This window comes from Sinocyclocheilus grahami, unplaced genomic scaffold, assembly GCF_001515645.1.
Source record: "Sinocyclocheilus grahami isolate Dianchi unplaced genomic scaffold, SAMN03320097.WGS_v1.1 scaffold442.1, whole genome shotgun sequence".
In the NCBI taxonomy this organism is placed as follows: Eukaryota; Metazoa; Chordata; class Actinopteri; order Cypriniformes; family Cyprinidae; genus Sinocyclocheilus; species Sinocyclocheilus grahami.
The window spans coordinates 1,912,730-1,926,623 of record NW_015505621.1 but is presented as its reverse complement, the minus strand read 5'-3'; the positions used below and the strand labels follow the sequence as shown (position 1 = coordinate 1,926,623).

Sequence of the window (13,894 nt, the reverse complement as noted above, 5' to 3'; positions counted from 1 at the left end):
GCCCTACTGTGCATTCATCACATATTTCAGACAATCAGGAACAGGGAATATTCTCGTAATCAAAGGTAGATCTCTTGACGTATCTGTGAACAGTAGTTCTGCTCATTGTTTCAGTTGCGTGTGCGTGCATGAATGTGGAGTATGTTTGCTCTGGACGACTGGTGGGCCGAACAGGTTTTTCAGAGTGAGGAATGCTGGTATATTCTCATTTATTCACAAAAACACACCCACCTGTCAGCGTATAAGTAGCCGAGTTCTCAGGAAGCACCACCTGTCTTCCTGTCATCCCTCTGTAACACACCTCTCCATCTCTCTGTCTGTCTGTCCACCATGAGCTCCTCCAGTAACAGCTTCAGCAGCCGCTCAGTGGGCTCGCACCCCCGCGCCGGAGCACAGATCCCCCGGCAGGGGAACTCGTATTTCGGGTTTGGGAACGTGTCACCGGCTGCGGTCCCCATCAGGCCTGTGTCTGTTAACACAAGCCTCCTAACTCCCGTGGATCTTCAGCTGGACCCTGACCTGCAGGCTGTGCGGATCCAGGAGAAAGAAGAGATCAAAACTCTCAACAATCGCTTTGCCTCCTTCATCGACAAGGTGAGACTTCTCTCTTCCTGTTTCACTCTGCTTATCGCTCATAATACCGTACATTACTGAGATCTATCTATCTATCTATCTATCTATCTATCTATCTATCTATCTATCTATCTATCTATCTATCTATCTATCTATCTATCTATCTATCTATCTATCTATCTATCTATCTATGTGTTTATCTATGTGTGTGTCTGTCTGTCTGTCTATCTGTCTGTCTGTCTGTCTGTCTGTCTGTCTGTCTGTCTGTCTGTCTATCTATCTATCTATCTATCTATCTATCTATCTATCTATCTATCTATCTATCTATCTATCTATCTATCTATCTATCTATCTATCTATCTATGTGTTTATCTATGTGTGTGTCTGTCTGTCTGTCTATCTGTCTGTCTGTCTGTCTGTCTGTCTGTCTGTCTGTCTATCTATCTATCTATCTATCTATCTATCTATCTATCTATCTATCTATCTATCTATCTATCTATCTATCTATCTATCTGTCTGTCTGCAGCAGCCAGATTTGCTATTAACCTGTAGAGAAAAGTAATATTTATTTATTTATTTGTAATTTTTTAAATTTCAGCAGCCAGATCTGTCAATAAGGAGAAAATAATATTTATTTAATTTTATTTTATTAATTCTGAGTTTTGTCTTAGTTTTTATTCTAATCTCCGAAGCTGGATTTGTTAATAACCTGTTGGAGATAAATATTTATTTGTTTGTATGTACGCACTGATTTTTTTTTATCTCAGCAGCCAGATTTGTTAATAACCTGTAGAAAAGAGAGAGACAAAATATTTGTTTGTACTGAATTTTAAATTTTTTTTAAAAAATCTTAGAAGCCAGATTTGTTAATAACATATAGGAGAGAAATATTTTATTTTTAGTAACTTTTTTAAAATATATATTTTTAATTATTATTTTAATCTCAGCAACCAGATCTGTCAACCCAAATATTGGAGAGAAAAGTCACAAATGAGATCACTCAATTGTTTCTCCTTAATGGCAATGAGATAAAATGAGAGCGAACAGAATACGTTTTCTTAGAAAAAGACCAAGAAAGACAATCTCACGTGTGTCGGCTATAGAGTATCAGCAGAGATCTCTACTGTGTCTCAGACTGTGCTCAGATTGGCCAAAGCTATCAGAAATCTGAGATTTGAATATGAACTCAAATATTTCTCATTCCGTTCTCACAAGATCAAATGATCTGAACTGCTATCCACATTCATTTTATAGCTTTATTCTTACTGTACGACAACTATTGTCTGTTGCGTATTTTATTACTCCTAAGGAACTTTAAGAGAAACATCAAAGTTGATACTTAAATGAAACATAACACTCAGTCATGTTGTAAGAGCAACATTTGAGCAATAAAATGTTCTTTAACACACGCAGGTCCGTAAATTAGAGCAGGAGAACAAGCTTTTGGAGACTAAATGGCAGCTGCTACAGAAGGAGACCAAACCTGAGTCTAAACTGGAGCCCATGCTGAAGTCCTACATCACTTCCCTGCGGGCACAGCTGGAGCGGGTGAACAAAGACAAAGAACACCTGGACATTGAGCTCAGGAATGTCCACGCACAGGTTGAGGAACAAAAACAAAGGTCCATAATCACACATTCCATCTTCAGTCTTGAGCCCGACTCGAAACCAGGCATTAGTGTTCAGTTTCATGCTATAATTAGCACAGAGCAAAGTCTTAACATTAGTCTCAGGATTCTTCAAGTTATAGTCATTATTCAATATTATTTCAGATTGAAATGTAAAATCATGTAAACAACAACATTACTTACAATCATTTTCCATGCTAACCACAGTTTCAGCCAAAATACCACGTGTAGCTACTGTAGTAGTAGTTCACTTCACTCTAGTATGGCAAGAAATGCACATTATAATACGCTAAGAATTTGACATGTGTAAATTGTATCTATTTTTACTGCAGTAAAACCATGGTGATTTGATTTTAGCCATCACTATCATCAAAAAAGAAAAAGAAAAGAAAACAACAGAAAGATTCAGGAACATTTTTACATTTGAAGATACAATACCCAACTATATTATTAATACTACTATATTGTTGATATAGTAATACTACTATATTATTAATTAACAGTTAAACAACTGTAGTAATTGTGATATTGTTACATCCATCATTATACTATTTATGAATATAATTGATTTAATGTGATTAATATAATTGTCAATATATTAATATTTTTCATTTATATAAATGATAACATTTTGAATAAGCTGATATTATATTTTGAGTTATATTTAAGATTTAGTAGCTAATTGTATGTGCTTTTGCCTTCATTTTTGTTGCTTTTAAGATTTCTGTTGAATTTTTTAAGATTTCTACTTATTATTTGTAATATTTTTAGTACTTCAATTTATTTTATTTCATTTTCATTATCTGTCAAGTCAAGTCAATATATATATATATATATATATATATATATATATATATATATATATATATATATGTGAGTGTATATATATATAAATATATATATATTGACTTGACATGACAAATAATGAAATTTTTTTCATTATTTACACATATATATATATTGTTTTTTAAAATATATTTAATTAATAACAACGCTGAGTGAAGATAAGAGATTTGTATGACAAAATTCCATTTGCTTCTACAGGTATGAAGATGAGATTAACAACAGAAACAAAGCTGAAAATGAGTTTGTTCTTCTGAAGAAGGTAAGACAAATCTAGTTGCAGAAGATGAATAGCATCAGATGACAAATAACGATAATATGCCAAGGATCTGCCAAGCTAACAAGTATACTGTACATGTCCTGACAGGATGTGGATACTACATACTTGTATAAAAATGCCTTGGAAGATAAAATAGCAGTAATCCTGGAAGACCTGAACTTTTTCAAGAGCTTCTATGAACAGGTAATGCAAACTCACATGCATGAATGAAACAGCTGAACATCCTGAGATTAATCGGACTTCACTTCACCTCTCTTTCGCTGTAGGAGCTGCGTGAGCTGCAGGCTGACGTGAAGGACACGTCCGTTGTGGTGCAGATGGACAACAGCAGGCAGCTGAACATGGAGAAGATCCTCGCTGATGTGAAGAGCCAGTATGAGGAGATTTCAGCATGCAGCCGAAAGGAAGCTGAGGCCTGGTATAAGAACAAGGTGAAGATCACACCTCTGACTTTTTGAGACAATGTTGAGATCTCTCCTGAAACACTAGAGATTATTGAGGCCTTTTCTCAAGATAAAAGTCTGAGTAGCTGTTGGAGCCTTAAAGGAACACACCACTATTTTTGAAAATAGACTAATTTTCCAACTCCCCTAGAGTTAAACAGTTGAGTTTTACAGTTTTCGAATCCATTCAGCCGATCTCTGGGTCTAGCGGTAGCACTATTAGCTGTAGCTTAGCATAGATCATTGAATCTGATTAGACCGTTAGCATCTCACTCAAAAATGACCACAAAGAGTTTCTATGTTTCCTATTTAAATCTTGACTCTTCTGTAGTTACATTGTGTACTAATTTTCTGTGTACGGATTTTCTATGCCGATATGCCTAGGAACTATACTATACACAACTTTTCATTTTCCGTCGGTCTTAGTACACGATGCAACTGCAGAAGAGTCAAGATTTAAATAGGAAAAATATCGAAAGTCTTTGGTCATTTTTGAGTGAGATGCTAACGGTCTAATCAGATTCAATGATCTATGCTAAGCTACAGCTAAAAGTGCTACCGCCAGACCCGGAGATCGGCTGAATGGATTCAAAAACGGTAAAACTCAACTGTTTAACTCTAGGGGAGTTGGAAAATGAGCCTATTTTCAAAAATAGTGGAGTGTTCCTTTAAGCAACCTACTTATTATTTTATTATTATTTTGTTTTAAACAAATGACTAAGACTGTATAGCATAATATATACGCATGCATTAATTTCTAAGTAGCTGACATGACATTTTTAATGGTTTAATGCATATATATGCAATAATATAATGCAATAATATATATATATATATATATATATAAAGCAAATGTTTTTTATTTATTTTAATAATAAGATGTTTAATTTATTTAGTTTTTTATTCTAATATTTATTATACATTTGAGTTGATATATATTACTCATTCATTTTTACATTTTCTGCACTGCTTTTTTCTAAACATTTCCACAAACCCAGTGTGACATGCCATAATTCAATAAAACCATTTTGAACAATGCATTTATTCTTGTAACTGATATACAAATATTACATACAAAATTTGTATTGTTAAAAACAAATTTGTCCACCACAGAAACATCCACAATGACATAGTTAAGGCAAAAAGGTGATTAAAAATTCAGTACCTAAACTATATTGTATTATTAAGATATTTTATTATTTGAATTGTTCATAAAATATATTCATTTTAATTTTATTTAATATTACTTGTGCATATACCTGTGTTTTCCTCCACAGTTTGACTTGATCTCATCACAAGCTGACCAGCGTAACACTGAGCTGAAAGACAATAAAGGTGCAATAGCTGCTGTAAAAAGGCAGATAACGCGACTGCAAAATGAGATAGCCTCAGCTAAATCGCAGGTAAGATAATACTCTACATCTGTTCATTAGAGCAACTATTGGTGTCTGCTGTTGAACACCTGGGCAAACATGAGCATCCGCAGTAAATGCACTGATAACTCTCTGTGCTATCACAGATCTGTAAATGGATGTAAACAGCTTGTACAGTGACACTTTGCAGCTGATATCATTACAGCGTGAGAGCGTGGAGGACCAAATCAAAGAGGCGGAGCGTTGTGGTGTGGAGGCGGTGCTTGACGCAAAAGAACAAATCAAAGCGCTGGAGGCCGCACTGCAGAAGGCCAAACGTGAAATGACCAGACATATTCGAGACTACCAGGAGCTGATGAATGTCAAACTGGCTCTGGATATTGAGATAGCCACCTACAGGAAACTACTAGAAGGAGAAGAGAACAGGTGAAACTGTAGGGCTTAAGCAATTAACTGAGAGTTTAAAATAATGTATTGTACTAAATATGATTATTTTAGTAGGCTATTATTGTTTATATATATATATATATATATAAAAATTAATATATTATTATAATTATTTTATTTAAATATTTAAATTTTTATTGCAATATATTAATCCATTTTATTTGAAATGTTTTGTTATATTTATATCATTATATAAATGATGAATTAACTGAAATAAGTGGTCAAAAGTAGGTAAGAATGAAAGGTAAGATAATAACTCAGTAAATCTGATCTCTTTCCCATCAGGCTTGGACGATAGTCCACTGTAAACACCCATAAACGCTAATGAACAGCAAGTATCTGACTGTCCACATATTGACTTCATGTGATCTCATCCCTGCTTGTCACTGCTGAATGAAGATACTAGCGAGCAATTGACAAAAAGAAGAAATAAATAATATTTACATGGAAAAAAGTTATATTCAGTTTTTTTCTTTCACAACCTGCTCATACATGAAATAGGCTAGTTTTGGGTTTTTATGTTGTCAGTGTTTTATTATAATTAACTGGTCGTTTTTTTTCTTTTTGTTATTTAGAGATCAAATTATTACTATGTCTTTATTAATTATTTTTGCTGCTTTATGTTGGCCATAGATTTGATTGATTTACCCTAATCCCAGACTCAGACTTTTAATCTGAAACTTTTACAAATCATTTTAAAAGTGAAAAAATTGTCAAATGTAATTAATAATGTATAAATAAAAACTTAGGGATTATTTCATTTGTTTAACGCTGTATATATTCTAAAATGGGTAAGTGTGTATTAGGATACATAAAACGGCTTCAAATGACAGACGGTTATGTGACACGGTGTCATCTGAAGAATCTGAAGCATCTTGTCATCATCTGAGAAGAGCTGTGATTAGAGGCCAGACAGCTTTGCCCCGGTCATGGCCGAAAAGTAATACAGTGGTGAAGTGTCTCATTTTGCTTCAAAGAGAGAAACAGGCCTGATAAGATTCCAAGGAAAGTAGCTAATGCTAAAACAACAACACCCCCTCAACACCTTAATAAACACACACAACCATGATGAAAGATAACGAATTTTGACACTTTCTCATGTGACTGGCTGACTCCTGTCCAAGCCAACAAAAACACAGGGCAAAATATACAGCTAAGCAACCATCTCCAAACCCAACCCAACAAAGTAATTGAAACTGATTTTGAAATACAAATAAATATGTAAAATATTGATAAGGACATGTCATAGCATCCATACTAAATTCTACACCCTTGAAAATCATAACAAGTGATGTCCGACTTTGAAAACTATACTTCTCCCGCTAAAGGTGGGGTAAGAGATTTTTCAAAAACACTTTAGAAAACCGATTCGGGCCGAATAGCAAAACAAACTTGTAGCCAATCAGCAGTAAGGGGCGTGTCTACTCGTGATGTGGAGGAGAGCGCGTTCAGTGCACATGACGGACATTAGCTGAGCCGAGCGACAGAAAGATAGAGATGGCGGATAAAAAAACAAAAGAGGAAAACGTCTGCGGAACAAAAGAAGGCTTAAGGCAAGAAGTAGGTCCCGTGAAAATATCGGATCAGCTTTCCAGCGCTGGAGAGAACTCAAGGAGCGGAAGGCCTGCGATCGGACGCCGAGGTTGCTTTGTTTCTTCTCGATAGGTGAGTAACACTGTGTCTGCGCCGCAACAGCTAAAGTCTATCTAGTACACTGGACGCGACAAAGCGACCATTGAAAATCAATTGAAATTTGTGTCAATACGTCATAAATGGAACGCAGCAGCAGAACGGCTGCCCATTCAACGGCCGTCGGCCTGACTGGTTCATCATCCAAGAAAAAGTGTCAGATTAAGTCATGCAGCTTGATACATCTCAATTAAGTGACGTTGACGGCCGACAAAAGGGGGCGCTAATGCAATCTATTTTTGCTTATAAGAAACCAAAACTGAAGCAAAGGAGATCGGGCTCGTGATGGCAAGCAAAAGACGTGAAAATAAAGGCGGTTGGGAAAAGCTAAAAGGAAAAAAAGCGAACAGTTACATTAGGTTACCTTTGTCTCACTATATACAATCTGATTATATAGAGCATGTAGCCTATAGCAAAATCCCAGGACACCCATAGTCCCAACGTTCACTGCTATTTTTTATTCCGCATTGTCTGACATGAATGTTCCATTCATTCATAAAGAGACAGCAGCGATCCTACAACGGGTTACTTTTGAGAGCTATTGAGTTAGAAAATTGAGTAAATTAAGTAATATGATTCTGATTAACATGACACACACACACAGACAGACAGACACGTATGAATACTCAAACTGAATAATTCTGTTGTTTTAGGCTTCTAGATTCTAGGTTTATGTTTATCGTTGTCATATACATTTTTCATTCTGCTCTTTTTATGTAGATTTCAAGTATTTTAGTTCATACAATAATACATTTATTTCAATCCTCAGTTGAAAAAAAAAAGAAGAAACTATCACATAATTTGTAATGGTTTTGCTGGTTATAAATTGTATTGGTTTTAATGGAAACTGTAATGGCGCCTGTTGGTCTCTACTGGTAATTGGTCACCTTCTTTTCATGGCTTTTGTTAAAGCCATTAAATCCTAATGTAATATGTCCCAAAACACACTACAGGAAACCATTATTTAATGGTTAATGGTTAAAAGTAGGCCTGTCACGATAACAACTTTTTGTTATGCGATATATTGCCCCAGAAATAATTGCGATAAGCGATATTATTGTCATTTTAAAGACCATTTTATGCCACTGAATATATAATCATAAGACAATTTACACATAGGCTATATCTCTCTCGCTCTCAAAATGGCCATATTTGAGCAAAAACAAAAATTTAGAGTAGTTTGCATATAGCTGTCGGTCATTTTACATTTCTATAGTAAAACGTTTCGTTAAAAGTTGACTAACATTAAATGGTTTGCAGCTTCATCTTACCTAGCTCTCTTTGACCTTAAACTAATGCTTCGCGCTCTGCTTCTGTGAACAGTAAACCTGCCTACTTTGATTTGATTGGCCATCTCAGTCATTTTGACATCGAGGAGCACTGTTAGACCGCTGAGGCTTTGAGCGGTCGCACGCGCATCTGTAGACTGGCGCAAATTAATTCTCACACTTTAATAGTATTAATAGCTCCTAACAGGCTGTGTGACTATGATAAGTTATTGCCTCAAAATATACATCAGTATGCAGTTTTCCCTATTGCTCACGTGCCAGCGATTATCCCTCTGTGTGCACTGTTGGCATGCCGGTTGCCGACCCCTGAGATAGATCGACAAATCGGCTCGATCAACCGCACACTTAAGCCCCGTTCAGACTACACGATTTTAGCCCGATTTCGCCACGATTTGCTTGACGTAGGGTGTCGTGGGGATTCGTAAACTACAATGGGCGTCGGGACGCAAGATTCCATCGTTTCAGCACGTGTAGTGTGTCATAGTGGACGACAACCGATTCCGTGTCTGCGATGCTTCACAACATCCCGACAGAAAGACTAGCATGTTTCATTTTTTTTCCCGTCGTCCACGACGAGTTCTGTCACATTGCTAACGTTGACCAATAGAAGCACAGAAGCTCTTTCATACATAGGTTTCAAACATGGCAAAACTAAAGAGAGATGATGGTGCTGCTAGGTGGTAAGTAAAAATTAATATATAACTGAAAATATATATCACATTGAATTATGTATCACATTACGTTTATTACCTTACATTAAAACTGTGTTATCCAAATAGATGAAATATTATATGCAATTCAAATACATACTTAAATTTAGACCTGAAATATTTTTAGAGTGAATGTTGAAAACCGATTAATATTTTTGTGGAAATCATGACATTTTTGTTTTTCAGGATTCTCTGATGAATAGAAAGTTCAAAAGAGTAGCATTTATTTTAAATATACATCTTTTGTAATATTATAAATGCCTTTTCTCTTACTTTTGATCATTTTAATGCATCCTTACTGAAACAAAGTATTCATTTTTTCCAAAATCTGAACCCAAGTTTTATTTTGATTAAAATGGCTCTTTTTGTGTGTGTGTGTGTCCATACAATTAAAGTCCGTGGGGTTGAATGTGTCATTTATCCTATCAGTCTGTCACAGGGTTGTCTCAGTTTGGCCGCCGTCACCCACATGTCAACAGCGCTGGCTGAGGGACGGGCGATAACGCTGGATCTTTCACACTCCACATTAGAAAAAGGGTCAATCCAAACCCTCTGCCATGCTCTCACACGCTCCATGCTGGAGTCGCTCAAGTAAGCTATTTTCTATTAGGGCTGGGTGGGTTTTGACAAAAATTTCACAATTCGATTCAATTATCCTTCACAAGCTTGTGATTCGATTCAATATCGATTATTTTGGATATATATCAGGTACAGGACACGGCAAATTTTCTCAAGGAAACAAAAATCTCTCAACTAATGCTGTAAAATATACCTGAGAGTCAATAATACGGAAGGTTGAAATTTGCTGATTTGTATACAAACACTTAAAATATACTCAATTTATTTTTTGTAATATTCAAGTTATAATACTAACTTTAACTTTAAATTACATAATTATATTTCTACTCCAATTTGTTTTTTGAAATATAAATATTTAAATGGTGGCTGTCACAAAAACTTTTTATTTATTCAACGGATTTATTCAAACATAAATTAAATTTGAAGAACAGTAAAAAAAATGATAATGAATATGTTAGATGGTGCAAATTTGGCAAAACGCTCCTCTCTAGAGTTAATTTTTCTAGCTGACTAATGAGTTTATGGTCACCGAATATGTTTTTCTGTGGTAAATGTGACGTTACTTGACATATTGTTTACAAGCTATTGTCATCTTTCCACGTTTGAAACACTGATTGAGTGATTACATGACTCAGGACGGATTTCGGTAAGTTGTACTCTTTCTTTTAACATACCTTCGGATGTTCATTCATGTTTATTTCATGCTGTAACTGCTATTAAAGCGGAGGAGATGATCAGTTCGCACTGCCGCTTCTAACCGAGGCGCTACAGCGATCTGTCACTCCACATTAACTAGCGCCAAAATGGTATTTAATATTTGTATATAGTAATAAAATGGACAGAATTTGAAATCTGAGAATGCTTCATATCAAAAGTAACAAATCACAAAGCTTGTTGCGATTTATTGGATGGGAGGCGCTACAACTTTGGGGGAAGTCATGGCCTAATGGTTAGAGAGTCAGACTCAGAACCCAAGGTTGCAGGTTCGAGTCTCGTACCGGCAGGGATTGTAAGTGGGGGGAGTGAATGTACAGCGCTCTCTCCCACCTTCAATACCACGACTGAGGTGCCCTTGAGCAAGGCACCAAACCCCCAACTGCTCCCCGGGCACCACAGCAGCAAAAAATGGCTGCCCACTGCTCGGGGTGTGTGTGTTCACTGCTGTGTGTGCACTTTGGATGGGATAAATGCAGAGCACTAATTCCTAGTATGTGTCACCACACTTGGCCACATGTCATGTCACGTCACTTTCCCTACAATGTTCCATTCATTATCAGGCTAGACTAATCGATTCTTGGGATTTATGAATCGATATCGTTTCATAAAAATGGGAATCGATTAAAATCGATATTTTCTATGTATACTTCTTTTTTAGACAGGACAACATCATATTAACCCATCGAATGACTGTGGCTGCATCTCTACAGTCCTCATACATTATATGTTCACGTTTTTGCATTGCTTTGACCGATCTTTGTAGATCCCAGCTTCTCACCAAGCCATGATTGGTCTATTATGTACAGCGCTTGCACGCTACTTTTCAGTCATAACCTTCAGCAAATATGAAAACAATGGCTGCATACTTCCCTACAATATAGTAGGTGAAAAACAGTATGTCTGAATTCACAGTACTTATAAAAGAGTATTCCTGGATGATCATTCTTGGTTCTTGCTGAAGTACTGTATGTCATCATCTTGTTCAGCTTGTGTGGATGCTCATTGACTGCAGCCGATTGTGAAGCTCTGGCTCAGATGCTCTCTGGAGGCTCACCACTGCCTGTGCTCAATCTACGTGGGACTTTTATGGAGGATCAAGGCCTTATTCATCTCAGCAGTGCACTGGAGAACTGCAGACTACTGGAGATCGAGTACACTTGCACGATTTAAAATACAGTCAGTATTTTGGGAATATAGCAATGAAATCCATAGGGTATGTTAACAGTTGTTTGTGTGTGCAATCTGTGCATGTATTCTGCAGTCTTTCTTTGTGTTCACTGACAACGGCATCCATGCCTGCGCTCTCTAGGAAGCTAAACCTGAGCCGGAACACAGTGATGGATGATGGGATGGAGCTGATCTCACAAGTTTTAAAGAAAGGCCGTCTCAACACATTGAAGTAACACACATGACCAACACATAAGCCTACAAAAAACACCTCTACACACCTCTAAAAATCAAATATCTTTGTCTTTACGATAATACAATGCCAAAGTGCTCCAATCAGAAATCTGCCGTCTTACTGAGCTGGATCTGTCTATAAATGATCTCGGCCAATCGGGAGCGATATGTGAAGAAGATATGTGAAGCACTTATGGCTCCTACATGCACACTGGAAATACTGGAGTATGTATGCAAATGAGCTGTTTTTAACCACATTGATGATGATTGATTTGATCATGTGGGAAGTGCAGAGAGTTTAGGCATGCTAGGTAATGATATTAATGGTAAATATTATTTTCCCTTGGTTGGATCAGTAGAAAATACACTAAAAGTTGGGGATTTTTTGTTGTTGTTGAAAGAAATCAATAATTTATTCAGCAAGGACGCATTATTTTGTTTGCAAATGGCAATAAAGAATGTTACAAAAGATTTCTATTTCAAATAAATGCCCTATTTTCTACCTTTGTGTTCATCGAAGAATTCTGTAAAACATTTGCACTGTTTCCGACATAAATAATAATAATAAATGTTTCTTGATCAGGAAATCAAAATATTAGAATGATTTCTGAAGGATCATGTGACACTAAAGACTGGAGTAATGATGCTGAAAATTCAGATTTTACCATCACAGGAATAAATTAGATTTTAAAATATATTAAAATAAAAAAGAGTTGTTTAAAATTGTAATAATATTTCACAATATTCGACTGTATTTATAATCAAATAAATGCAGACTTGGTGAGCGTAATGCTTCTTTCAAAAACATTAAAACATCTTGATGACCGCAAACATTTCTTTTGCAGAGAAAATGTTTCTGATTCAAGAACGTTAATGCATTTTAATAAAAGGTTATGGAAACAATCATCTAACTACTTTAAAATAGCAGTGATGAATCATGCACAGTAAGACTAGGGACAATTACATTTATGAAGGAAGGAAATTAATTAATTTCAGTGCCATGATGATATTCCCGGGGGCTTGATTATGTGAAATCTAAGCAGCGAGTGTGTTTTGGTGCAGAATGAACAGATGTGAGCTGACCGAGGAGGTGTTTCGAGCGCTGGGGAGTATTATGACGTCTTGGCGTGTCAAAGCTCGTCAGTCTCTGTGTATCAGTGAATGATGCTGGAGCCAAACACATTTGGGAGGCGCTGAGACACAAACACTGCAAACTACAGCACCTGGAGTGAGTAAAATCATCATACACATGCCCTCAGTAGCAACTAACACAATTAGAGAGTGACTGAAACACATTAAACCGCACCTGATGATTGAATTGTCCCCGGCTCGTCTTGTTTCTTCAGTCTGGAGATGGCTTGCGTCGAGGAGTGATGTGAATCTGTTGCTGCCTGTAGCACTTTATCGACTCTGATCATAAAGAACAACGTAATGACTGACTCCTCCGTACCACGACTGGTCAAATTAATGCAGGACCGTCCGCTAATGACCGAGCTAAAGTAAGTTCAGTTCATAAATGTACATGCCCATACAGTAAAAAATATTTTCAGATATTTTAGTTTTTAAATATAATTTATAAATGTACAAAATAGCCAAATTAATATATATATATACAGTGGGTACGGAAAGTATTCAGACCCCCTTACATTTTTCACTCTTTGTTAAATTGCAGCCATTTGCTAAAATCATTTAAGTTAATTTTTTTTCCTCATTAATGTACACACAGCACCCCATATTGACAGAAAAACACAGAATTGTTGACATTTTTGCAGATTTATTAAAAAAGAAAAACTGAAATATCACATGGTCCTAAGTATTCAGACCCTTTGCTCAGTATTTAGTAGAAGCACCCTTTTGATCTAATACAGCCATGAGTCTTTTTGGGAAAGATGCAACAAGTTTTTCACACCTGGATTTGGGGA

General features: G+C 36.2%; 1 protein-coding gene and 1 pseudogene across 1 annotated transcript; both read left to right on the top strand.

Annotated features, from left to right (window-relative positions):
* Nucleotides 1–7: 7 nt before the first annotated feature.
* Nucleotides 8–5,992, top strand: LOC107552203 (keratin, type II cytoskeletal cochleal). The gene is made up of 8 exons (XM_016234052.1): nucleotides 8–594; nucleotides 1,987–2,195; nucleotides 3,246–3,306; nucleotides 3,412–3,507; nucleotides 3,591–3,755; nucleotides 5,045–5,170; nucleotides 5,346–5,566; nucleotides 5,873–5,992. The coding sequence occupies exons 1-8, from the start codon at nucleotides 331–333 to the stop codon at nucleotides 5,883–5,885; spliced, it is 1,155 nt and encodes a 384-aa protein (XP_016089538.1). The 5' UTR covers nucleotides 8–330; the 3' UTR covers nucleotides 5,886–5,992.
* Nucleotides 5,993–6,374: 382 nt separating this feature from the next.
* The window catches only part of LOC107552159 (NACHT, LRR and PYD domains-containing protein 5-like), an 8,992-nt pseudogene continuing 1,472 nt past the window's right edge, over nucleotides 6,375–13,894 (top strand).